This window comes from Notothenia rossii, assembly GCF_949606895.1.
Source record: "Notothenia rossii genome assembly, chromosome: 10".
NCBI lineage: Eukaryota > Metazoa > Chordata > Actinopteri > Perciformes > Nototheniidae > Notothenia > Notothenia rossii.
In genome coordinates, this window is record NC_136908.1 from 65,100,412 (window position 1) to 65,128,294 (window position 27,883).

At 46.6% G+C, this 27,883-nt stretch overlaps 1 protein-coding gene across 5 annotated transcripts; it reads right to left on the minus strand.

Moving 5' to 3' along the window:
* dennd6b (DENN/MADD domain containing 6B) lies at positions 1 to 26,436 on the minus strand. Of its 5 annotated transcripts, none has more exons than XM_079653206.1 (20): positions 26,198 to 26,436; positions 25,840 to 25,878; positions 24,850 to 24,892; positions 24,649 to 24,758; positions 19,253 to 19,333; positions 18,113 to 18,218; positions 17,941 to 18,020; positions 14,225 to 14,287; positions 14,068 to 14,141; positions 11,914 to 12,036; positions 11,574 to 11,669; positions 9,405 to 9,499; positions 2,278 to 2,343; positions 2,140 to 2,204; positions 1,319 to 1,408; positions 1,192 to 1,245; positions 990 to 1,099; positions 802 to 904; positions 591 to 665; positions 1 to 504 (listed from the first exon to the last, which is right to left on the minus strand). In XM_079653206.1, the coding sequence occupies exons 1-20, from the start codon at positions 26,321 to 26,323 to the stop codon at positions 364 to 366; spliced, it is 1,740 nt and encodes a 579-aa protein (XP_079509332.1). In that variant the 5' UTR covers positions 26,324 to 26,436; the 3' UTR covers positions 1 to 363. The 5 variants fall into 5 exon arrangements, with proteins under 5 accessions (XP_079509332.1, XP_079509331.1, XP_079509334.1 ...); XM_079653205.1 differs by having other exon boundaries at positions 14,225 to 14,302; XM_079653208.1 differs by lacking the exon at positions 19,253 to 19,333 and having other exon boundaries at positions 14,225 to 14,302.
* Between the last annotated feature and the right edge of the window lie 1,447 nt (positions 26,437 to 27,883).

The following is a 27,883-nucleotide window of genomic DNA, read 5'->3' on the forward strand; positions in this document are numbered from 1 at the left end:
TTATTTGACCATCATATTTTAATCCATAAATAGAAAATAAAAACAAGAACACAATTATAATTACAATATCTTTATAAATATTGTGAGACACATTCTCTGGGGTCTGAGAGACCCTAACCCTCTGATATACAACACAATCAGGAAACATATTTATAAATAATAAATAAAACAGACCTTTATTAATAACTAATAATAAACAAACAGCATCACATTAAACACTAAACAACTTAATAATAAAAGTACTCTGTGTGTAGTCTGTGTAGTCAGTGTGTACTGTGTGTAGTCAGTGTGTACTGTGTGTAGTCAGTGTGTACTGTGTGTAGTCAGTGTGTACTGTGTGTAGTCAGTGTGTACTGTGTGTAGTCAGTGTGTAATGTGTGTACAGTGTGTACTCAGTACTCTCCCCAGTTCTTCAGGTAGAGATGTGACGATCGTCTCAATGAAGTTTTCCAGTTTTTCTAAAACTCCGTCTTTAAGCTGCAGCTGCTGCCTGCGCGCTTTATTCTGAAAATCACACACACTTCCTGTCAGAAACACACTTCCTGTTTACTGAGGAACAGCTGGTGATGTTTTAGGTTTTATTTTCTCACCAGTTTCTCTCGAAGCTTCAGAATCAAGTCAACGGTTTCCACCTCCGATTTATCTTTAGTCCAGGTCACCAGGTCCTGAGGACAGGTGTGTACAGGTGTTTATGCTCCGACAGGTGTGTACAGGTGTTCAAAGATGTTTACAGATGTGTGTACTGATGTTTAGAGATGTGTGTACTGATGTTTACAGATGTGTACAGGTGTGTTTACTCACGGCGTCACAGAGCACCTCCAGGTGGAGACTCTCCAGTTTCTGAGTCATCTCTCGGTGTCGCTGGCGGTACCAGCCGTCAAAGTTCGGAGACCTGAAGAACTTCCTGTCAGAGAAGTTTAATTGATATCTTCCACACACACCGAGGAGGTAAAGGTTACCTGTGTTTCAGAGCCATGAAGGAGCCTCACCTGTACAGCCCCAGCCAATCACCTTTCAGCACCGAGGTCAGCTGTGGCCCTGTGTCATCGAGAGACAACAGGAAGTCCTCCTGACTGAAGGGCCGGATCTGAGGGGGAGTCTGCACAACAACAACACGTCAAAACATCAACACGTCAACACGTCAAAACATCGACACAACACAGTAGTAACGCAAGGTCACTTCCTCTCTACCTTCCACGGTGACACAGATCTCTGCAGAGGCATCAGGCTGGCCATGTAGCGCTCCTGTCAGACAGAACACAGGGATTCATCTTTCTGCTCTGTGATTGTACAGCATGCTGCTCTGTGATTGGCTCACCAGAGGGATGATGAAGCTCTGGGTCAGCTCTAACAAGTGTCTCCTCAGGATGGCACTCTGGACCTCCGACGGCCTCTTCCTCTGGATCCCCTGAACGCAGCTCAGTATTAGTAGGCTCAGGGTTCATGGGGTACATGTATCATGTTGATGTTCTACAGGGCTGCAATTGAGTCTATTATTCGTTATGGCATCACAACATGGTTTGGTAACTTGTCAGTTAAATCTAAAAATCTACAACTCCAGAACTTGATAAAAAGGGCTGGAAAAATAATTGGCATGCTTCCACCATCCTCTCTTCAGGAGACATTTGAGGAGATGGTGAGAAAGCAAGGCCGCATGCGACCCCAAACACATCCTGTATAGAGAGTTTGAGTTGCTGCCCTCGGACAGAAGGTATAGATTACCAAACTGTAGATTGAACAGGTATAAGTTTTCCTTTGTTCCGCTGTCAATCAAACTGCTGAACAGTCAGAAACAATTGTGATTATGCTGTGTTAGGAGTTGTTGGGAGGGCAATGTTTACAGTGTAGTTTGTGCAATCGAGAAGGTTAAATAGGGAAAGTGCATTATGCGTAAATAGGTATGGACACAGTAGGGATATGTGCAATCTGACGGACACTATGCATAGGTGCAATAGGGAACGTGCTGCACCTGTATGTTTCTTGTTTGTTTCTTTGCCATGTGATCTCTGTTCTGTATCTATGACTGATTGACCTGAATGTTTTATCTGTATTATCTCGATGCCCGAGACACTAAAGCTCTATCTATCTTATTGGTGATATTTCATAATATATTGAATGATAAATATGAATAAAGTTTACCTTTAGCAGTCTTTTAATCAGGATCTTGTCTTTGTGTAGAAAGGTCTTGAACGCTGTGTAGATCCCTGCAGACATGTATTTATATAGTTATTATTTTCTGAAACAGTTTTTTATATATATGAATGACCATGGACGGACCTGGTTTAGTGTCCAGAGTTTTCAGTTTGGACAGTTTCTTCACCTTCACCTGTTTAGGTAAATCACCTGAGAGACATCAAAGCAGCATGATTAAAGCAAGCCCCCAGGAAGTGCACCGGACTCAGATGAGAATATTCGTGGTGGCCAAACGGCGGTACTACACTTCCGTTAGGTTGCTGGGCCCGGAAACACTTTTTCCCATTGACTTACATGGGGAAAGAGTGGTCTTTAAATCGTTGGATCATTTTTTTTAAACTAAATAAACCACGCAGTATGACTAATTGTATAGCCCTTATTAAAAACATTCGTTCCTCAAGTTGTAAAAATGTGCTAATAACGTTATTCTGAGTTATTTCCCTCTGCATTATGAACGCGCATCTAACCCACGGGACTGCGCCGCCCGGCACGTTCATGTTACGTGTTCAGTAGTAAGCGTCTTTGGGTCTAGAAAAGCGCTATATAAATCCCATTTATTATTATTATTAGTATTAGATTAGTTTCTCTTTACCCATGGATGCACAATAAGAACGGACCATATCACCTTACTGCCATCCCACGGAGCTGTAATAATGGAGATATTGTACATGTGCATCCAGACCCGGTGAGGACACTATCTATACTGACTCAGCAATCACTGTAAGTTATATTCTTGTTTAAATAGACTTCTCTGTTTCATTTATTCTACTCTGTATAATTGTTCTGTAGTTATTGTAGCTAAAACGGCGATTTCTGAGAGATTTTAAATCTCAGATCTGCTCAACCTGTAAGACAGGTCTCAGTAGGTCACGCGCCTTAACCCTGCATTACAGTTCTCTAGACCCTCATGCTATAATCATGTGTCTTCTCGTAACTATCACTGGCCCCATGTATCTCCTAATCGATATAACCGGCCTGCTCTGGTCTATCCCACATGCTCCACTGAGATCCAGCATCTCGTTTCAGGGGGCCTGTGGAACTGCCAGTCAGCTGTTCCTAAGGCTGACTTCATCTCTGGCTTCCCCGCAGTCTCTGGATTTCCTTGCTCTCACGGAGACCTGGATCACTCCATCCAACACATCCACCCCAGCAGCTCTCTCCACAGCATATTCCTTCTCTCATACACCCAGACCCTCTGGCAGAGGAGGGGGCACTGGTCTCCTGCTCTCTCCCAACTGGAGCTTTTCCCTCTTCAAGCTACCTAACTTCACTGCTTCCACCTTTGAACTCCATGCCGTCACAGTAACCCATCCTATACAATGAACCATTGTTGTTCTCTACCGTCCACCAGGCGCCTTGGGGGACTTCTTGGAGGAGTTAGATCATCTCCTCTCACACATCCCTGAAACTGGCCCTCCCGCTGTACTTCTCTGAGACTTCACCTTCCAGACAGGGAAGACATCTGAACATCTCTGTTAACCACCTTTGCTCTCTCACTGTCTCCATCCCCACCAACTCATAACACTGTCTCCATCCCCACCAACTCATAACGCTGTCTCCATCCCCACCAACTCATAACGCTGTCTCCGTCCCCACCAACTCATAACACTGTCTCCATCCCCACCAACTCATAACACTGTCTCCATCCCCACCAACTCATAACGCTGTCTCCATCCCCACCAACTCATAACACTGTCTCCATCCCCACCAACTCATAACGCTGTCTCCATCCCCACCAAATCATAACACTGTCTCCATCCCCACCAACTCATAACACTGTCTCCATCCCCACCAACTCATAACACTGTCTCCATCCCCACCAACTCATAACGCTGTCTCCATCCCCACCAACTCATAACACTGTCTCCATCCCCACCAACTCATAACACTGTCTCCATCCCCACCAACTCATAACGCTGTCTCCATCCCCACCAACTCATAACACTGTCTCCATCCCCACCAACTCATAACACTGTCTCCATCCCCACCAACTCATAACACTGTCTCCATCCCCACCAACTCATAACACTGTCTCCGTCCCCACCAACTCATAACACTGTCTCCATCCCCACCAACTCATAACACTGTCTCCGTCCCCACCAACTCATAACGCTGTCTCCATCCCCACCAACTCATAACGCTGTCTCCATCCCCACCAACTCATAACACTGTCTCCATCCCCACCAACTCATTACGCTGTCTCCATCCCCACCAACTCATAACACTGTCTCCATCCCCACCAACTCATAACACTGTCTCCATCCCCACCAACTCATAACACTGTCTCCATCCCTACCAACTCATAACGCTGTCTCCATCCCCACCAACTCATAACACTGTCTCTATCCCCACCAACTCATAACGCTGTCTCCATCCCTACCAACTCATAACGCTGTCTCCATCCCCACCAACTCATAACACTGTCTCCATCCCCACCAACTCATAACGCTGTCTCCATCCCCACCAACTCATAACGCTGTCTCCATCCCCACCAACTCATAACACTGTCTCCATCCCTACCAACTCATAACGCTGTCTCCATCCCTACCAACTCATAACGCTGTCTCCATCCCCACCAACTCATAACACTGTCTCCATCCCTACCAACTCATAACGCTGTCTCCATCCCTACCAACTCATAACGCTGTCTCCATCCCCACCAACTCATAACGCTGTCTCCATCCCCACCAACTCATAACGCTGTCTCCATCCCCACCAACTCATAACGCTGTCTCCATCCCCACCAACTCATAATGCTGTCTCCATCCCTACCAACTCATAACGCTGTCTCCATCCCCACCAACTCATAACGCTGTCTCCATCCCCACCAACTCATAACGCTGTCTCCATCCCCACCAACTCATAACACTGTCTCCATCCCCACCAACTCATAACGCTGTCTCCATCCCCACCAACTCATAACACTGTCTCCATCCCCAGCAACTCATAACGCTGTCTCCATCCCCACCAACTCATAACGCTGTCTCCATCCCCACCAACTCATAACGCTGTCTCCATCCCCACCAACTCATAACACTGTCTCCATCCCCACCAACTCATAACACTGTCTCCATCCCCACCAACTCACAACACTGTCTCCATCCCCACCAACTCATAACACTGTCTCCATCCCCACCAACTCATAACACTGTCTCCATCCCCACCAACTCATAACACTGTCTCCATCCCCACCAACTCATAATGCTGTCTCCATCCCCACCAACTCATAACACTGTCTCTGTCCCCACCAACTCATAACACTGTCTCCATCCCCACCAACTCATAACACTGTCTCTGTCCCCACCAACTCATAACGCTGTCTCCATCCCCACCAACTCATAACACTGTCTCTGTCCCCACCAACTCATAACACTGTCTCCATCCCCACCAACTCATAACGCTGTCTCCATCCCCACCAACTCATAACACTGTCTCCATCCCCACCAACTCATAACGCTGTCTCCATCCCCACCAACTCATAACGCTGTCTCCATCCCCACCAACTCATAACACTGTCTCCATCCCCACCAACTCATAACACTGTCTCTATCCTCACCAACTCATAACGCTGTCTCCATCCCCACCAACTCATAACGCTGTCTCCATCCCCACCAACTCATAACACTTCAAAAAGCCCCTTCCCCCCAAAGCCCCTTCCCCCTCCTCCCTCTTGGACCCCCCCAAAGCCCCTTCCCCCTCCTCCCTCTTGGACCCCCAAAAGCCCCTTCCCCCTCCTCCCTCTTGGACCCCCCCAAAGCCCCTTCCCCCTCCTCCCTCTTGGACCCCCAAAAGCCCCTTCCCCCTCCTCCCTCTTGGACCCCCCCAAAGCCCCTTCCCCCTCCTCCTCCTCCCTCTTGGACCCCCCCAAAGCCCCTTCCCCCTCCTCCTTCTTGGACCCCCCCAAAGCCCCTTCCCCCTCCTCCCTCTTGGACCCCCCCCAGAGCCCCTTCCCCCTTACTTCTGTCAAGCGACTTTGTTAACCACTTTGAAAAAAAGGTTGATGATATTCGCTCTTCTTTTTCTGACTCACCTTTACTCATCTCTGGGTCACCAGACCCTCCCTTCACCCACACACTGACCTCCTTCTCCCCTCTCTCTCCAAGTGAGGGTCTTACCCTCATTACCTCTGCCTGTCCTACCACCTGTCCTTTGGACCCTATCCCCTCAAACCTCCTTCAGACTATCGCTCCTGATATTCTACCGTTTCTCATTTCATCAACACTTCTCTAACTTCTGGTCCCTTTCCAAACAGTCTCAAGGAGGCAAGAGTAAACCCTCTCCTAAAGGAACCCACTCTCAACCCGTCTGATGTTAGAAACTACAGGCCCGTCTCTCTCCTCCCGTTCCTGTCTAAAACACTTGAACTGTCTTTAAACAACTCTCCTGTTATCTCCATCAGAACAACCTTCTGGATCCGCACCAGTCTGGTTTCAAGGCAGGTCACTCAACAGAAACTGCTCTCCTTGCTGTCTCTGACAAACTGCACACGGCTAAAGCAGCCTCCCTCTCCTCTGTCATCATCCTTCTGGACCTGTCTGCTGCATTCGACACGGTGAACCATCAGATCCTCCTTCGCACTCTCCAAGAACTTGGAGTCTCAGGCTCTGCACTTTCCCTCCTCACTTCATACCTCAAAGACCGCACCTACAGGGTAACTTGGAGAGGGTCCGAGTCCGACCCTTGTCAATTAACTACAGGGGTCCCTCAGGGCTCTGTTCTTGGTCCCCTCCTCTTCTCCTTGTACACAAACTCGCTCGGGTCAGTCATTAACCCGCATGGTTTTTCATACCACTGCTACGCTGACGACACCCAACTCATTCTGTCCTCTCCCCGCTCAGAGACCCAGGTCGTCGCACGCATCTCTGCTTGTCTAACTGACATCTCTCAGTGGATGTCTGCTCACCACCTCAAGCTCAACCTTGACAAGACTGAACTGCTTTTCCTTCCGGGAAAAGATTGTCCCACTCTTGACCTAACGATCAACATCGGCCCCTCTGTTGTTTCCCCGACTCAGACTGCAAGGAATCTGGGTGTGACCCTAGATAACAAACTGTCCTTCACTGCAAACATCTCTGCTACAACCCACTGCTGCAGATACACGCTTTACAACATCAGGAGGACACGTCCCCAGCTGACCCAGAAAGAGACGCAGGTTCTGGTCCAGGCTCTCGTCATCTCACGCCTAGACTACTGCAACTCCCTCCTGGCTGGTCTACCTGCATGTGCCCTCCGACCTCTGCAGCTCATCCAGAATGCAGCGGCTCGTCTGGTCTTCAACCTTCCTAAATGTTCCCACACCACTCCGCTCCTCCGCTCCCTTCACTGGCTTCCAGTAACTGCTAGAATCCACTTCAAGACTCTGGTACTTGTGTACCATGCTGTGAATGGATCTGGCCCTTCCTACATCCAGGACATGGTTAAACCGTACACCCCAGCACGTGCACTCCGCTCTGCATCAGCCAAACAGCTCGCTGCACCCGCACTGCGAGGGGGACCCAAGTTCCCATCAGCAGAAACACGTGGGTTTGCTATCCTGGCTCCAAAATGGTGGAATGAGCTCCCCATTGAAATCAGGACAGCAGAAAGCTTACACATCTTCTTCAGACTGAAAACTCATCTCTTTGGACTCCACTTCCAGAGATAGAATTACTAACAAAGCACTTATATACTAATAAAGGGCTGGCTTATCTAAAGCCAGTTGAGTAGCACTTGAAATGTTTGACTCTATGAAACCTGATGAACTTATATGATTCTGTTTTCTTCAAGGTTGTATCTTCCTGGTTGAATGCACTTATTGTAAGTCTCTTTGGATAAAAGCCTCAGCTAAATTCAGTGTAATGTAATGTTTGCTGTAATTCATGATTTGTAAAATATTATACTACATGGGCTGTGTGATTAAATCTTGTATTAAATAAAGTTAATATTACCGACGTAGATTAACGTCCCTGTAGCTTCTTATTGCACTAAGAAGCTTATTGCACTGTGTATATACATATATGTATATATAAAGCCTTTATTTAATCAGATGAATCCCATTGAGATCATTGATCTCTTTTTCAAGGGAGACCTGCTCAAGTAGTTCCACATGAAACATAGAAACATAGACAGAACAACAAGGACATCAGTACAGCATCATTTACATAATTATCCACAGAAACAGGTACCAACAGCTTCCATTGAGTAGCATCCAACCAAGCTTTAAAAATATTTAGTGGCATCAGATTGCTCAGTTTCCATTTAATTTGCAGACTATTCCAAGACAGAGGAGCTGCTCATCTAAAAGCTGTCTTCCCTAAGACAGTCCTAGCAGTTGGCACATTTAATAAAACCACAGCATGCGATCTCAGGCAGTAGCCACTTACAATTCGCCGTGAGATCAGGGAGCAGATATAAGATAGAAGTTTCCCTAACATGGCTTTGTGTATGAAAGTGTACCAGTGACTGAGCCTCCGTACAGTTAGTGAAGGCAGACCAGCATACAGGGTACAGTGATGGGTTAATGCTTTACAGTTTGTCACAAATCTTAGAGCACTGTGATGCAGCATCTAACTTGACCAGCCAATGGGCAGGTGCGTTCATATAGATCAGATCACCATAGTCCAGCACAGGTCAAAAGGTCACAGAGCCTTTTCCTGTTCTCAAGCGAGAAACAGGACTTGTTCCTGTAGAAGAAACCTAGCCTAACCCTCAGCTTTTTAAGCAGGTTATTTACATGAAGTTTAAAAGTGAATATATATACACACATATATATATATATATTTTTTTGTATATATTACCATGTGATTTCATGTACAACCCACACAAGTAGCCTATCATGCTAAATGAAGCTCTGTTGCTTGGATATCACTAGATCCTGTTACAGCGTAATATAAAAGTACTTAACGATTGATGTGTAACTTAGCATAATTACTAGCTAGCCGTTAGCCGCTAGCTGCTAAGTTACGTGTACGCAAATTGACGTGCTTGATGTGAACGAGCCTTTTGGGGGGCGTGGTTAAAGTTGCGCATGCTCTATGAGCGCACATAAGGGTACTTCTCAGGCATGCTTGGTAATCTGTGACGTTTCGCTCTCTCAAAAGTTGGGCCATTTTATCTTCATGCAGCTCTAGGAATGAATGAGGCCCCGCCTCCCACGCTGTATCCAGTTCTTATTATACATCCATGGATTAAAGGAGGAAGAGGAAGAGGAGGAAGAAGAGGAAGAGGTTTACCCGCCATCTTTGTTTCTCCCAGTCTGAGGACATGAGGCCAGTTCTGAAACGTCTTGATGAAGAACGGGTTTGTGACTCCTAGCACTACACAGGGACTGAGAGACAGACAGGTGAGAGACAGACAGGTTACAGGCAAGGGACAGTGAGACAGACAGACACAGTCAGTCAGTCAGACAGACAGGTTACAGGTCAGGGACAGACAGGTTACAGGCGAGGGACAGTCAGACAGACAGACACAGTCAGTCAGTCAGACAGACAGGTTACAGGTGAGGGACAGAAATGTTGCAGGCGAAGGACAGAAATGTTGCAGGCGAGGGACAGTCAGACAGACAGACAGACAGACAGACAGGTGAGGGACAGACAGACAGACAGGTGAGAGACAGACAGGTTACAGGCGAGGGACAGTCAGACAGACAGAAACACAGACACAGTCAGTCAGACAGACAGACAGACAGGTGCAGTGTTTCCCCTATATACAAATAGTGGTGGCGCAGCGCCGCTGCTGAAATATGCGCGCCACTGCTAGGGGGCGCCAGCGAGGCACCCAAAAAAAAAAGAAGTTTTTTTTAACTTTTTTTTTTTTAATAAAAAATAATAATAAGTGGTGACCCTTTTTCATTTTTGATTGTTTGTTATGTGGATCTGTAGTATTTGTGTTACTGTATGTTCAATAAAGATGTATTTTTGCTAAATGTTGAGACATTGCCACTGTATGTACTAGGCAGGGCCGATTTTTGGCATAAGCGACACAGGCGGTCGGTCGCCTAGGGCGCCAGACCTGGGGAGGCGCTGCGCTGCCAATTCTGGGACGGAAAAACATTTTTGACCGTTGGCGCTCATCCAAATATTCGGCCTTAATGTAACAATATTCATCATTAGGTAAATGTAACACCTTTTTCACCCCGGTTACACTTTTCATTTGCTCTGTACGGTGGGCGCTGTAAGTGATGAAAGTGGGGGATGTTGGCTTATCAGGCGCCCGCAGCTCACAGCCAAAGTGTGAGCGTGGGAGTGTGGGAGCTAGAGAGCGAGCGAGGGAGAGAGAGAGAAAGAGGGCGCACCGGTACCGGCGCTGTTGTTGTTAGCATCTGGTGCTAGCTGTGTTAACGGATATAAGAAGTAGATGTTTCTACAACCAGGGTGGAGGAGAGCTCTCCTGTCAGACTGAGAGGCTCAGTGAGGTTAAAGACTCTCTGAGTATTTAGATAGTTCATTTTAGTCAAAGTTATCTCAGTGGGTCTCAAACGTTTTGACCACAATTTATGTAAACACATATTTCCAAGGCACTCCTTTATAATTATTAGGATAAATAAAAACAGGTTTGAAATCATTCCAATGTATACTATAGGACAGTAAACTAAACATATCGTTTAAAGTTGGAGAAATACAAAAATATGCATAAATAAATCTTAACGAGGTAAAATAACGTATGAATGAACAACAAAAATAAAATAAGCTACATTTATTTGTTATTGGCTATGGAAGGTTATTGGTTATGTTCATATACTTATTTGATTATTAAAATGTAAACCAATCTTTTTCATATGGGCGTTTTAGAGTTGTGCTCCCTAGATCGGGTCTCTAGTAATTCTGTGCTCAAAGTGCACCAGATTGAAGCATTTTACTTTAAAATGTTCAAAACAATCTTCCCGGGGGGGCATACCCCCGGACCCCCATAGAGGAAGTGACGTCCACCCCCTAATTCAAACATGTTCATACAATAATGAATACATTTGAAGCCATTTTGACGTATATTACCTATGTCAATAAGTTTCTGTTTCTGTAGTGTAATTGCCTTTTGTAGAGATTTTTCATTTATTCTTTACATATAAAATCTCACCTCGGGCAGCAAATTGGCTAGAACCGGCCCTGGTACTAGGCCTTAAGAGCCTTTCTTGTGCAGACACATAGAAACAAATTGGCGGGGCGCACACACTAAAAAATTCCACACGGTCCGCGCTCACATTATGCTGGGCCCACGTGCCTTAGCACCGCTGCTATGACTCCATCCTAGGGGAAACACTGAGGTGAGAGACAGACAGGTTACAGGCGAGGGACAGTCAGACAGACAGAAAGTCAGACAGACAGAAATACAGACACAGTCAGTCAGATAGACAGGTGAGAGACAGTCAAACAGACAGACAGACAGGTGAGGGACAGGTGTCTCACGGGGCTTGGGTCCTGGTGGTGTATTCTCTGAACTCTGAGTCGTGGATGGTGAAGTACGGCCGGAAATCACAGCAGAACCTCAGAGGACTGATCATACTGAGGAGAGACGTGTATATATACACTGTAATATATACTGTATACAATATATACACTCTTATATATGCTATTTTATCTACAGTAAAACATATAGGGTAGATATATATATATTTATGCACTGTATATATGTATACATAGTGCATATTAACAGTAGACCTATGTACAGTAAATATATGCCCCTATATGTACTGTATATATTACTGTATGTACAGTAAATATAGGTATATGTAAATACTGTAAATACCTGATGAGAGCCAGCACGGTTTCCGAGGAGACGGTGGGAGACGGTGCCATGACAACCAGCGGTTCCCCTAGCAACAGCAGCTCCCACAACACCTGCAGGTGAACCAGCACCGGCTGGAAACACCTGGATAGAATATCATATCATATAATCAGGGTATATGCAAGAATCCTGAAGTCAAATGTAATTGAATACCTTTTCTAAGACCCTTTCCATACATTTTAAGACCTCATCGCCACTTCGAGTTCTAACCGGTTACAATGGCGACCCTAACCCGAAGTGTGTCGCCATTGTAACCGGTTAGAACATTTACTATATACATCATGGGTCGGTAATAGGCGGCCCGCGGGCCCTTGGTGGCTCGCCAGCAATAATATTTGGCCCTGAAACGTATTTTTAGAATAAAAATAAAAGATTCTTTTGAGATTCTTTTTTTTTTTTACAATATCGGACCGACAGTGGCACATGTCGGCTATAATGTCCGAATAGAGAATCTACCTACACCTGAAGAATGCTTATTGTACTTGTATCCATGTTGAGAGTGAATGACACACAGGTACCATCTGGCAGCGGGGTGCACTGACGCTGATAGTGGATCAATAGGTGGACAGCGCGTGGTGCTGAAATAGCCAAAATGCGGTTTGTGGCTTGAAAAAAATAACACCAGCTCACAACATCATTCCAACGTAATGTTTACTTATATGTGAACAGTAACAAAGTTCAGTCAAAACATTGACAACAAAATCGGAGACGCCGTTCATGGAGGGCGAGGGGTGGTGGTGCATATGCTGCCACCCCAGCTGGCAGCTTTGTTTTGAAAGAAAAGTTGATTGAAAACGCACTAAAGCTTTGGCTCATCGGACATTTATGAGAGAAAATGTGATGTCATTTGAACAGGACGGCGCGAAACGAGAAGCATTCAGTCTACAATGACAGAGAAGAGACTGTCAGTGTGGCTGTACTCAGCGTTGATTCCAAACGGACTAAAGCTTTGGATCTTAATCAGCTTGTGAGCAGGGCCAACAGAACGGCACCGCGGCTCCAGTCTGATGTGCAGGGGCAGATCGTTCCACAGTGTGGAGGCCTGTCTGATGTGCAGGGGCAGATCGTTCCACAGTGTGGAGGCCTGTCTGATGTGCAGGGGCAGATCGTTCCACAGTGTGGAGGCCTGTCTGATGTGCAGGGGCAGATCGTTCCACAGCGTGGAGGCCTGTCTGATGTGCAGGGGCAGATCGTTCCACAGCGTGGAGGCCTGTCTGATGTGCAGGGGCAGATCGTTCCACAGCGTGGAGGCCTGTCTGATGTGCAGGGGCAGATCGTTCCACAGTGTGGAGGCCTGTCTGATGTGCAGGGGCAGATCGTTCCACAGTGTGGGGACCTGTCTGATGTGCAGGGGCAGATCGTTCCAAAGTGTGGAGGCCTGTCTGATGTGCAGGGGCAGATCGTTCCAAAGTGTGGAGGCCTGTCTGATGTGCAGGGGCAGATCGTTCCACAGCGTGGAGGCCTGTCTGATGTGCAGGGGCAGATCGTTCCAAAGTGTGGAGGCCTGTCTGATGTGCAGGGGCAGATCGTTCCACAGTGTGGAGGCCTGTCTGATGTGCAGGGGCAGATCGTTCCACAGTGTGGAGGCCTGTCTGATGTGCAGGGGCAGATCGTTCCAAAGTGTGGAGGCCTGTCTGATGTGCAGGGGCAGAGCGTTCCACAGTGTGGGGACCTGTCTGATGTGCAGGGGCAGATCGTTCCACAGTGTGGAGGCCTGTCTGATGTGCAGGGGCAGATCGTTCCACAGTGTGGGGACCTGTCTGATGTGCAGGGGCAGATCGTTCCACAGTGTGGGGACCTGTCTGATGTGCAGGGGCAGATCGTTCCACAGTGTGGGGACCTGTCTGATGTGCAGGGGCAGATCGTTCCACAGTGTGGGGGCCGCTATAGAGAAGCAACGGCCCCCTCTGAGCTTTGACTTTTTACGGCCCGGCCGTATAAAGCCCAGAGCTGCTCTAAGGGAAAGGGACGTTTGGGGCTCTCTGCTGGAACTGCTACCGCCACGACCCGACCACGGATAAGAGGGACAAGATGGATGGATAATATAACATCATATAATAATTTAAAAAATCTTCAAGGGGTCAAATACTTATATATAAATGATATAATGAGTACCTGAAGAGGTCCAGCTCGTGGATGCTGGGCAGCAACGTGGGGGTCCGTAGCACCGTGGGGGTCCGTAGCAGGTTCTGAGACACAGAGAATAATAATACAAGTTTATTGACCTGTCGTTTGGTTAACAGTGTTATAAATAAAAGTGTGACCTCCTGACCTCTGCAGCGCTCTGTCTCACTGGACTTCCTCCGGGCTTATCACTCCTGGAGGGGACCCGCACCTGCCAGAGACACACCTTCATATACTATATATATACACTAATACTATATATATATATATATACTAATACTATATATATATATATATACTAATACTATATATATATATACTAATACTATATGTATATATATATACTAATACTATATATATATATATACTAATACTATATATATATATATACATACTAAATATATATATATATATATATATATATACACTAATACTATATATATATATATACTAATACTATATATATATATATATACTAATACTATATATATATATATATATACTAATACTATATATATATATATATATATATATACTGTATATGTCCCACCTGCCAGAGACACATCTTGACGAGGGGGGCTGACGGAGGGGGGCTGACTGAGGGGGGCTGACTGAGGGGGGCTGACGGAGGGGGGTTGACTGAGGGGGGCTGACGGAGGGGGGCTGACGGAGGGGGGTTGATGGAGGGGGGCTGACTGAGGGGGGCTGACGGAGGGGGGCTGACGGAGGGGGGTTGACTGAGGGGGGCTGATGGAGGGGGGCTGACTGAGGGGGGCTGACTGAGGGGGGCTGATGGAGGGGGGTTGACGGAGGGGGGTTGACGGAGGGGGGTTGACTGAGGGGGGCTGACGGAGGGGGGTTGATGGAGGGGGCTGATGGAGGGGGGCTGACGGAGGGGGGTTGACTGAGGGGGGTTGATGGAGGGGGGCTGATGGAGGGGGGCTGACGGAGGGGGGTTGACGGAGGGGGGTTGACTGAGGGGGGTTGATGGAGGGGGGCTGATGGAGGGGGGCTGACGGAGGGGGGTTGACGGAGGGGGGCTGACGGAGGGGGGTTGACGGAGGGGGGTTGATGGAGGGGGGCTGACGGATGGGGGTTGACTGAAGGGGGTTGACTGAAGGGGGTTGACGGAGGGGGGCTGACGGAGGGGGGCTGACGGAGGGGGGTTGACTGAGGGGGGCTGACGGAGGGGGGCTGACTGAGGGGGGCTGACTGAGGGGGGCTGACTGAGGGGGGCTGACGGAGGGGGGTTGACTGAGGGGGGCTGACGGAGGGGGGCTGACGGAGGGGGGTTGATGGAGGGGGGCTGACTGAGGGGGGCTGACGGAGGGGGGCTGACGGAGGGGGGTTGACTGAGGGGGGCTGATGGAGGGGGGCTGACTGAGGGGGGCTGACTGAGGGGGGCTGATGGAGGGGGGTTGACTGAGGGGGGCTGACTGAGGGGGGCTGATGGAGGGGGGCTGACTGAGGGGGGCTGACTGAGGGGGGCTGACTGAGGGGGGTTGACGGAGGGGGGTTGACTGAGGGGGGTTGACTGAGGGGGGCTGATGGAGGGGGGCTGACTGAGGGGGGTTGACTGAGGGGGGTTGACTGAGGGGGGCTGATGGAGGGGGGCTGACTGAGGGGGGCTGACTGAGGGGGGCTGACTGAGGGGGGTTGACGGAGGGGGGTTGACTGAGGGGGGCTGACGGAGGGGGGTTGATGGAGGGGGCTGATGGAGGGGGGCTGACGGAGGGGGGTTGACTGAGGGGGGTTGATGGAGGGGGGCTGATGGAGGGGGGTTGACGGAGGGGGGTTGACTGAGGGGGGTTGATGGAGGGGGGCTGATGGAGGGGGGCTGACGGAGGGGGGTTGACGGAGGGGGGCTGACGGAGGGGGGTTGACGGAGGGGGGTTGATGGAGGGGGGCTGACGGATGGGGGTTGACTGAAGGGGGTTGACTGAAGGGGGTTGACGGAGGGGGGCTGACGGAGGGGGGTTGATGGAGGGGGCTGATGGAGGGGGGCTGACGGAGGGGGGTTGACTGAGGGGGGCTGACTGAGGGGGGTTGATGGAGGGGCGCTGATGGAGGGGGGCTGACGGAGGGGGGTTGACGGAGGTGGGCTGACGGAGGGGGGTTGACGGAGGGGGGTTGACTGAGGGGGGCTGACGGAGGGGGGTTGACTGAAGGGGGTTGACGGAGGGGGGCTGACGGAGGGGGGCTGACGGAGGGGGGTTGTTTGAGGGGGGTTGTCTGAGGGGGGTTGACGGAGGGGGGTTGACGGAGGGGGGTTGACGGAGGGGGGTTGTCTGAGGGGGGTTGACTGAGGGGGGTTGACTGAGGGGGGTTGTCTGAGGGGGGTTGACTGAGGGGGGTTGACTGAGGGGGGTTGACGGAGGGGGGTTGTCTGAGGGGGGTTGACTGAGGGGGGTTGTCTGAGGGGGGTTGTCTGAGGGGGTTGACTTAGGGGGGTTGTCTGAGGGGGGTTGTCTGAGGGGGGTTGACTGAGGGGGGTTGTCTGAGGGGGGTTGTCTGAGGGGAAACTTTGTTCCCAGTTTGTTCTAATTTGTCAAAATGACTGCTGTGGAAAATACTCGGTTAGCGCGACCCGGAGACACACCTTTATACTCTATATAGACCCTCCACGTCTTGACGAGTAGTGATGATGATGATGATGATGATGATGATGATGATGATGATGATGATGATGATGATGATGATGATGATGATGATGATGATGCGACGTCATCAGCTCGCGCATCACAGAAGGCAAACACCGTCGTGTGAACGTATGGAATTCAAACACCAAGATGAAGAAATCGAATCCATCACATGTACCCACAAAGACCGGGCAAAGCAGTACCCCGACGTCTTGCACGAAAGTGGGGGGAAACTATTCTGCACCCCGTGCAACTGTGTGTTGCAGCATAAGAGAAAATCGACGGTGACGACCCACTTTGATTCATTCAAAGATTCGAAAATGCTTTCTGCTGCTGCGGACAAGAAAGCCAAACAACTCACATTCACCGAGGCATCAACCTCCAAAACCCTTTTGAGGGCTACAAGAAACGAAGTGAGTAGCTACAAGATTGAAGCTGCAGATAACGAACGAGTAAATGAAAACAGAATGAGGCGGAGAAGTGTGTGTGTGTGTGTGTGTGTGTGTGTGTGTGTGTGTGTGTGTGTGTGTGTGTGTGTGTGTGTGTGTGTGTGTGTGTGTGTGTGTGTGTGTGTGTGTGTGTGTGTTTCATTCAGTAGTAGCCTAGTAACAGGGTGTGGGAGAAGAATCACCTTTTTTCCGCTTCCCGCATATTTCACAACTTTTCGCATATTTAGTATATTACGCAACTTCCCGCAATTTCACCGCATAAAATCACATAAAAACCCTGCATGTTCATCGCATAATTAAGGATTAGTGCCCGCGTTTTTCTGGAGGGTCAATCTATATACTGTAAATACTGTGTATATATATATATTAATACTGTGTATATATATATTAGGGCTGTCAAACGATTAACATCTTTAATCAGATTAATCACCATTCGAACTATGTCCAAAATATGCCATTTCTTTATGTATGTTGTGGGAATGGAAAGATAAATGAAAGCAAGCGGATATATCCATTTCACATACAGTATGTTTATTATAACATACCTATCAATCATCAAACCGTGGGGTCTTATTTCATTACATGTTGATTTCTATCAACGGGGGAGTACTTCAGGAAAGTTGACGGGGGGGGGGGGGGGCTAGTGGAGTAAATATTTTAACGCAATTAATTAAAAAAATGAATTACCGCCGTTAACGCGATAATTTTGACAGCATTAATATATATATATATATATATATATATATATATATACTGTGTTTGTATATAAGTCCCACCTGCAGGACCAGGCCCATCAGCGGCAGGGTGAGGCTCAGCCCGGGAACGGGGGCAGGCCATTGGTCGATCTCGTTGCACACTGTGAGGAGGAGAGAGAGACGTCATGAGACCTTTCAGAGTGATGACATAATACCTGCTGTTCTGATTGGTCCAGAGTCATGACATCATCACCTGTCTCCAGGCACGGCTCCAGTTTCTCAAAAAACTCCGGAGCCACGATCTGTAGAAGGGTCTGGAACAGGGGGGGGAAGGGCAGTCGAGATAACAGCACGAGAGACTGCAATAAAGAGGACATCATATATATCAATATATATAATATATGTAAATAATTAGAGATGTCCCGATCCGATCACGTGATCGGGGATCGGAGCTGATCACGTGATTTTCAAAAGATCGGAATCGTGAGGAAAAAAATCGGGGATCGGGATTCTTTTTTTTTTTTAAATACTTTTTTTGTAATGTTGTATTCAATGTTACAAAACAAAAATGACCATGTTCAAGTCTTAAAGTCATCCTGAGGCCTTAGTTTTGGTTTCAAATGACACGACATCATGTATGTGTTGCTTCTTTGGGGCTTGTCTTCATAGACCTGCTTATTTCTCTCAAATCTGGCAACAGAGTGGGCGCAGTGTCTAATTGTAGCAGTAAGCTAACGAGCACTGAAAGCTTTATTTTGTTTTGATCCAATGCTGCACAACTGAACTGATCCAATGCTGCTGTGAAAGAAAGAAGCTATATCCATGCTGGATAGAATATCCAATTTAAATAAAAAAATAACCTTAAGGGACAACTTGAATGCTTTTTTTTTTTTTTCTCTTAATGCATTGCATAAAGATCGGATCGGGAAAAATCGGTATCGGCAAATTGCCAAAATCAAATGATCGGAATCGGATCGGGACATCCCTATAAATAATATATAAATAAAATATATATAATGATATATATAAATAATATATAAATAAAATATATATAATGATATATATAAATAATATATAAATAAAATATATATAATGATATATATAAATAATATATAAATAAAATATATATAATGATATATATAAATAATATATAAATAAAATATATATAATGATATATATAAATAATATATAAATAAAATATATATAATGATATATATAAATAATATATAAATAAAATATATATAATGATATATATAAATAATATATAAATAAAATATATATAATGATATATATAAATAATATATAAATAAAATATATATAATAATAAATATAATAATAATAACATATAAATAATAAATGTATATCAATATATACATAATATTGATGCAATGACCTTCTGGAAGTACCCTCTCTTCACCGAGGCGTCCTTCACCTGCCTGAAGTAAACAAAGCCGAAGAAATGGGAGACCTCTGTCTGACACACACACACACACACACACACACACACACACACACACACACACACACACACACACACACACACACACACACACACACACACACACACACACACACACACACACACACACACACACACACACACACACACACACACACACACACACACACACACACACACACACACACACACACACACACACACACACACACAGTTGAGTACAGAGTATCTGGAGGTGGTAATATATATATTATAATATAATATAACTTATTCATCTCGGGACGCCCTGAACGCGAGCCGAGGGCGTCCACAAATATTAATAATTTGAGAGAAGATCGAGAGTTTTTATCGCTTGAAATAACGAAAAGGGAAAAGGAGATCCCGCTGCTGGAGGGGCAAAGGAGTCTGGTGGGATTCTTTTCGGAGTATTGAAGATCGTTTCCCCGACATCGAAGGTGCCTGCTACGGGACAACACGGAACGTGCGCAGTGCTAGTGGAGCACGCGCATGAGCTGCGAGCACCGGAGCCTCGCAGTGGCGAAACTGAGGCTCCGCGGTAAACTGTGGAAACTTGAAGAACCGTGAGAGAGCCGAGCCAAATGATCCGGCTCACTAACGTAAAGAGACACTAGGCTTGTTTAAGACGCGTTGCGGCTCGCCTCGAAAGTAGACGAGAATAGCCGATCGCAGCCGGGGGAGGTCTCAAAAAGCTCGCCTGAAGTCGGACAGCTCCGAGTCGGATTCTTCTTCTTCTTCTTCTTCTTCTTCTTCTTCTTCTTCTTCTTCTTCTTCTACTTCTTCGCCTTCTTCTTCTTCTTCTCTCGTTTTTTTGGCGGATTGCAAACAACTTTAAGGTGCATACCGCCACCTCCGGAGTCGGCTTGACTCGGTTTGCATTTATAAAGAATGCACAAATGTGTTTAATCGTTAATGTCAGATATGTACTAAATAAACACATTTGCTCCTGCTCAAGATTTGATTCAACTCTATTGTTATTGCACAGATTACAGGAACTGAGACAACGAAACGCAGTTTAGCTTCCAACCAGGAGTGCAACAAGCAGTAAAGTGAAAAGTAATGTACACAATCTACAGAATAAATATAGAATGAAGTGAATGATGAATAAACAGTGAGGGGTATGAATACACACAGCAGCCTGAGAGCAGTATGAACAGTGTGTATGAATACTCTAGATACACACAGCAGCCTGAGAGCAGTATGAACAGTGTGTATGAATACACTAGATACATACAGCAGCCTGAGAGCAGTATGAACAGTGTGTATGAATACACTAGATACACACAGCAGCCTGAGAGCAGTATGAACAGTGTGTATGAATACACTAGATACACACAGCAGCCTGAGAGCAGTATGAACAGTGTGTATGAATACACTAGATACACACAGCAGCCTGAGAGCAGTATGAACAGTGTGTATGAATACACTAGATACACACAGCAGCCTGAGAGCAGTATGAACAGTGTGTTTGAATACACTAGATACACACAGCAGCCTGAGAGCAGTATGAACAGTGTGTATGAATACACTAGATACACACAGCAGCCTGTGAGCAGTATGAACAGTGTGTATGAATACACTAGATACACACAGCAGCCTGAGAGCAGTATGAACAGTGTGTATGAATACACTAGATACACACAGCAGCCTGAGAGCAGTATGAACAGTGTGTATGAATACACTAGATACACACAGCAGCCTGTGAGCAGTATGAACAGTGTGTATGAATACACTAGATACACACAGCAGCCTGAGAGCAGTATGAACAGTGTGTATGAATACACTAGATACACACAGCAGCCTGTGAGCAGTATGAACAGTGTGTATGAATACACTAGATACACACAGCAGCCTGAGAGCAGTATGAACAGTGTGTATGAATACACTAGATACACACAGCAGCCTGTGAGCAGTATGAACAGTGTGTATGAATACACTAGATACACACAGCAGCCTGAGAGCAGTATGAACAGTGTGTATGAATACACTAGATACACACAGCACCCTGTGAGCAGTATGAACAGTGTGTATGAATACACTAGATACACACAGCAGCCTGAGAGCAGTATGAACAGTGTGTATGAATACACTAGATACACACAGCAGCCTGAGAGCAGTATGAACAGTGTGTATGAATACACTAGATACACACAGCAGCCTGAGAGCAGTATGAACAGTGTGTATGAATACACTAGATACACACAGCAGCCTGTGAGCAGTATGAACAGTGTGTATGAATACACTAGATACACACAGCAGCCTGAGAGCAGTATGAACAGTGTGTATGAATACACTAGATACACACAGCAGCCTGAGAGCAGTATGAACAGTGTGTATGAATACACTAGATACACACAGCAGCCTGAGAGCAGTATGAACAGTGTGTATGAATACACTAGATACACACAGCAGCCTGAGAGCAGTATGAACAGTGTGTATGAATACACTAGATACACACAGCAGCCTGAGAGCAGTATGAACAGTGTGTATGAATACACTAGATACACACAGCAGCCTGAGAGCAGTATGAACAGTGTGTATGAATACACTAGATACACACAGCAGCCTGAGAGCAGTATGAACAGTGTGTATGAATACACTAGATACACACAGCAGCCTGAGAGCAGTATGAACAGTGTGTATGAATACACTAGATACACACAGCAGCCTGAGAGCAGTATGAACAGTGTGTATGAATACACTAGATACACACAGCAGCCTGAGAGCAGTATGAACAGTGTGTATGAATACACTAGATACACACAGCAGCCTGAGAGCAGTATGAACAGTGTGTTTTAATACACTAGATACACACAGCGGCCTGAGAGCAGTATGAACAGTGTGTATGAATACACTAGATACACACAGCAGCCAGAGAGCAGTATGAACAGTGTGTTTTAATACACTAGATACACACAGCGGCCTGAGAGCAGTATGAACAGTGTGTATGAATACACTAGATATACACAGCAGCCTGAGAGCAGTATGAACAGTGTGTATGAATACACTAGATATACACAGCAGCCTGAGAGCAGTATGAACAGTGTGTATGAATACACTAGATATACACAGCAGCCAGAGAGCAGTATGAACAGTGTGTATGAATACACTAGATACACACAGCAGCCTGAGAGCAGTATGAACAGTGTGTATGAATACACTAGATACACACAGCAGCCTGAGAGCAGTATGAACAGTGTGTATGAATACACTAGATATACAAAGCAGCCTGAGAGCAGTATGAACAGTGTTTATGAATACACTAGATACACACAGCAGCCTGAGAGCAGTATGAACAGTATGTATGAATACACTAGATACACACAGCAGCCTGTGAGCAGTATGAACAGTGTGTATGAATACACTAGATACACACAGCAGCCTGAGAGCAGTATGAACAGTGTGTATGAATACACTAGATACACACAGCAGCCTGAGAGCAGTATGAACAGTGTGTATGAATACACTAGATACACACAGCAGCCTGAGAGCAGTATGAACAGTGTGTTTGAATACACTAGATACACACAGCAGCCTGAGAGCAGTATGAACAGTGTGTATGAATACACTAGATACACACAGCAGCCTGTGAGCAGTATGAACAGTGTGTATGAATACACTAGATACACACAGCAGCCTGAGAGCAGTATGAACAGTGTGTATGAATACACTAGATACACACAGCAGCCTGAGAGCAGTATGAACAGTGTGTATGAATACAATAGATATACACAGCAGCCTGAGAGCAGTATGAACAGTGTGTATGAATACACTAGATACACACAGCAGCCTGAGAGCAGTATGAACAGTGTGTATGAATACACTAGATACACACAGCAGCCTGAGAGCAGTATGAACAGTGTGTATGAATACACTAGATATACACAGCAGCCTGAGAGCAGTATGAACAGTGTGTATGAATACACTAGATACACACAGCGGCCTGAGAGCAGTATGAACAGTGTGTATGAATACAATAGATATACACAGCAGCCTGAGAGCAGTATGAACAGTGTGTATGAATACACTAGATACACACAGCAGCCTGAGAGCAGTATGAACAGTGTGTATGAATACACTAGATACACACAGCAGCCTGTGAGCAGTATGAACAGTGTGTATGAATACACTAGATACACACAGCAGCCTGAGAGCAGTATGAACAGTGTGCATGAATACACTAGATACACACAGCAGCCTGAGAGCAGTATGAACAGTGTGTTTTAATACACTAGATACACACAGCGGCCTGAGAGCAGTATGAACAGTGTGTATGAATACACTAGATACACACAGCGGCCTGAGAGCAGTATGAACAGTGTGTATGAATACACTAGATACACACAGCAGCCTGAGAGCAGTATGAACAGTGTGTATGAATACACTAGATACACAGCAGCCTGAGAGCAGTATGAACAGTGTGTATGAATACACTAGATACACAGCAGCCTGAGAGCAGTATGAACAGTGTGTATGAATACACTAGATACACACAGCAGCCTGAGAGCAGTATGAACAGTGTGTATGAATACACTAGATACACAGCAGCCTGAGAGCAGTATGAACAGTGTGTATGAATACACTAGATACACAGCAGCCTGAGAGCAGTATGAACAGTGTGTATGAATACACTAGATACACACAGCAGCCTGAGAGCAGTATGAACAGTGTGTATGAATACACTAGATACACACAGCAGCCTGAGAGCAGTATGAACAGTGTGTATGGATATGCTAAGATATATAAAGTATGAAAACGGTAAGCAGTGCAAGTATAGTATAACATATATAGATATTAATTTCATGATGATAAACATTGTGGAACAATGATGAAAAATGTGAATGGAAGTGGCGACGTAAAACTGACACCAAACAACGACAAACTTTTGCCGAGCCAATTGGAGAGCTTCATCAGCAGCACGGGGTAAAACCCACCAATGAGCGCTCAGCTGGAGATACCAGCGAGTCGTTTCCCATCAAGCATTTAGCTTCCGCAGCCCGCGGAGAGGAACTGCGCCGCCGCGCCTCGCTCTCAAGGCTGCGGGCGTCTTTGTCCCACGAGATTTCAACGTCTCATGTAGGCGAGCCTCCAGAGCAAGTCGGACAAAATGACTAACCATCATGCAACGCACGAGCAAGACGTTGATCGAAATTGCGCAGGTCTGGGTCGGTCTCGCTCGTCTCAAACAAGCCTATTATCTATAAGGGACGGCTCAAGTCAAAATTCAAGCACCCCCCGCTCTCGGGGTGGACGCCCTCTCAGCCCTGGTCTGACTGAAACACTGTAGAGACAGAATATATAGAGTAAGGTACCTTTAGGGTGGGGGGGGCGTCCCGGTTGTAGACCTCCTCCTCGCGGCCCCCCCCCCTACGGCCCACAGACTGACGCAGCCTGAAGCTGAACTGAGTATCCCCAAGGCATCCTGGGAAATGGAGTCCACACTGTCACCTCTGACTACAAACATCACATCATAATAAATAAATACATATTAAAATAATATATAAAGAGCTAACCTGAGTACGAGTCGGGGAAGGACAGGTAGCAGATGCTGCTCCTCTGAAAACACACAGAAACACATCAAATATATATATAGGGGAGAAGGGGGTAAGTTCAACCACCCCCTGTAACCAGGCAACGCCTTATAGTTGTAATCAAGTGACCAGAAATTATGCAAGCTCCACCCATTTCTCATTGCCTGTGAAAGAGAGATGCTCATTGTGGTCTGGTAAGTAAACATTTTTACAGAAAAACGTTTTTTGCTTGTCAAAGTAAATGTTCTAGATGTCAGCTATATCGGCTGTCACGTCAAAAATGTGTTGGCAGCGTATTAAACCATGTGAATCATTAAGCTAAAGGTGACTCTGAATTGTAATGCTAGGCTATTGGTTCTAAAATGGTGGCTATGGGGTAAAGTGAACCATGGGCCTGGGGTAAGTTGAGCCAGTTGTTCAATGGAGAAATGAATGAAAGTAGGCCAAGTTGATAATAAGAGCTCATTGTAGGCTACATTTAAAGTTGAATGTACCCTGTGTTTGATTGGTAAGATTTATTAAATTGTATCACCATTTGTATGATTACTTTTCCTTTTAACATGTTAAAAAAAAATCAAATTTATATTAAAAATATTTGAAAAACTAAGCTTGTATTTGGTTTGTTATTTATTGTTTATAGTTACCTTTAAGATGTGTTGTAGGTATGCCCAGGTTTGAACAGTGGTTCAATTTACCCCCTGACACAAGACTTTTTTTTTTTTAAGAAGTAACACTTTCACTGCCCTTGATCAAATATTAATTATTATCATTGCCATTGATAGGGGACATCCTGAATTATAGGTGTGTGTTTTCATGTTTACTATGTGTCATTTCTCCCTGCTTAGAGGACAGCATAACTAAAAAATGGCTCAACTTACCCCACTCTCCCCTATATATATATACACAGAGATACTAATACTATTAATGTACAGATATATAAATACTATGATTATAAAGAGATATAAATCTGACCTCCTTCTCAGTGAGCTTCACATCCTGAGGATACACCAGCTGAAACACACACACACACACACACACACACACACACACACACACACACACACACACACACACACACACACACACACACACACACACACACACACACACACACACACACACACACACACACACACACACACACACACACACGGTTATGAACCTGAACATGTTAAAAAAAAAAATACATGAATGTACACATGTTGTTTGGTGTTGCTGTGTGTGTGTGTGTGTGTGTGTGTGTGTGTGTGTGTGTGTGTGTGTGTGTGTGTGTGTGTGTGTGTAAACAGAGATAAAAGGCTGATGCTAACGATGCTAAGCTAACAGCTACCTCCAGCGCCTGGCCCAGCTCCAGGTCGAAGGTCACCACACACACACACTCCAGCCAGCGGGAGAAGCGGCTCCACGGAGCTTCTTCTTCTTCTTCTGGAGACCCGGAGCCGGCACACAGCTCCATCAGCGGCCGTGAGGAGCTCCGGTACACGGCTCTGCTCTCCGGTTCATCCTCCCGTCCTCCATCATCACCGGAGAGAGGGAAAGAAGACCCGGGGCCCCCTGGCGGCCGGGAGGCGACACTGCACCTGGAAACATATCCTCCTGCTGGGACGACACCCAGCCCATTGAAAATGTCCACTGTAGTGGACATTTTGTTAACATTCAACTCCTTTTACTCTTTTGAGCTACTCTATCAGTCTCTTATGTACTGTACAGAGGACATCTATCAGTCTCTGATGTACAGAGGACATCTATACGTCTCTGATGTAGCCTACTGTTCAGAGGACATCTATCAGTCTCTGATGTACTGTTCAGAGGACATCTACCAGTCTCTGATGTCACGACCGTCTTCATGGACTTTATGACTCAATATTGTTGCAGGACACGGAACTGAAGCAGACATTTTCTGTACCAGACAGTTACGGGAGATGATGAACTCTCAGGTGATGAGCTCTCAGAGCTCTCAGGCGATGAGCTCTCAGAGCTCTCAGGTGATGACCTCTCAGGTGATGAGCTCTCAGAGCTCTCAGGTGATGAGCTCTCAGAGCTCTCAGGTGATGAGCTCTCAGGTGATGAGCTCTCAGGCGATGAGCTCTCAGAGCTCTCAGGTGATGAGCTCTCAGGTGATGAGCTCTCAGGCGATGAGCTCTCAGGTGATGAGCTCTCAGAGCTCTCAGGCGATGAGCTCTCAGGCGATGAGCTTTCAGAGCTCTCAGGCGATGAGCTTTCAGGCGATGAGCTCTCAGGCGATGAGCTCTCAGAGCTCTCAGGCGATGAGCTCTCAGGCGATGAGCTCTCAGAGCTCTCAGGCCATGAGCTCTCAGAGCTCTCAGGCGATGAGCTCTCAGGCGATGAGCTCTCAGGCGATGAGCTCTCAGAGCTCTCAGAGCTCTCAGGCGATGAGCTCTCAGGCGATGAGCTTTCAGGCGATGAGCTCTCAGGCGATGAGCTTTCAGGCGATGAGCTCTCAGAGCTCTCAGGCGATGAGCTCTCAGGCGATGAGCTCTCAGAGCTCTCAGGCGATGAGCTCTCAGAGCTCTCAGGCGATGAGCTCTCAGAGCTCTCAGGTGATGAGCTCTCAGAGCTCTCAGGCGATGAGCTCTCAGGTGATGAGCTCTCAGAGCTCTCAGGCGATGAGCTCTCAGGTGATGAGCTCTCAGAGCTCTCAGGCGATGAGCTCTCAGAGCTCTCAGGCGATGAGCTCTCAGGCGATGAGCTCTCAGGCGATGAGCTCTCAGAGCTCTCAGAGCTCTCAGGCGATGAGCTCTCAGACGATGAGCTCTCAGGCGATGAGCTTTCAGGCGATGAGCTCTCAGAGCTCTCAGGCGATGAGCTCTCAGACGATGAGCTCTCAGGCGATGAGCTTTCAGGCGATGAGCTCTCAGAGCTCTCAGGCGATGAGCTCTCAGGTAATGAGCTCTCAGAGCTCTCAGGTGATGAGCTCTCAGGCGATGAGCTCTCAGGTGATGAGCTCTCAGAGCTCTCAGGCGATAAGCTCTCAGGCGATGAGCTCTCAGGCGAT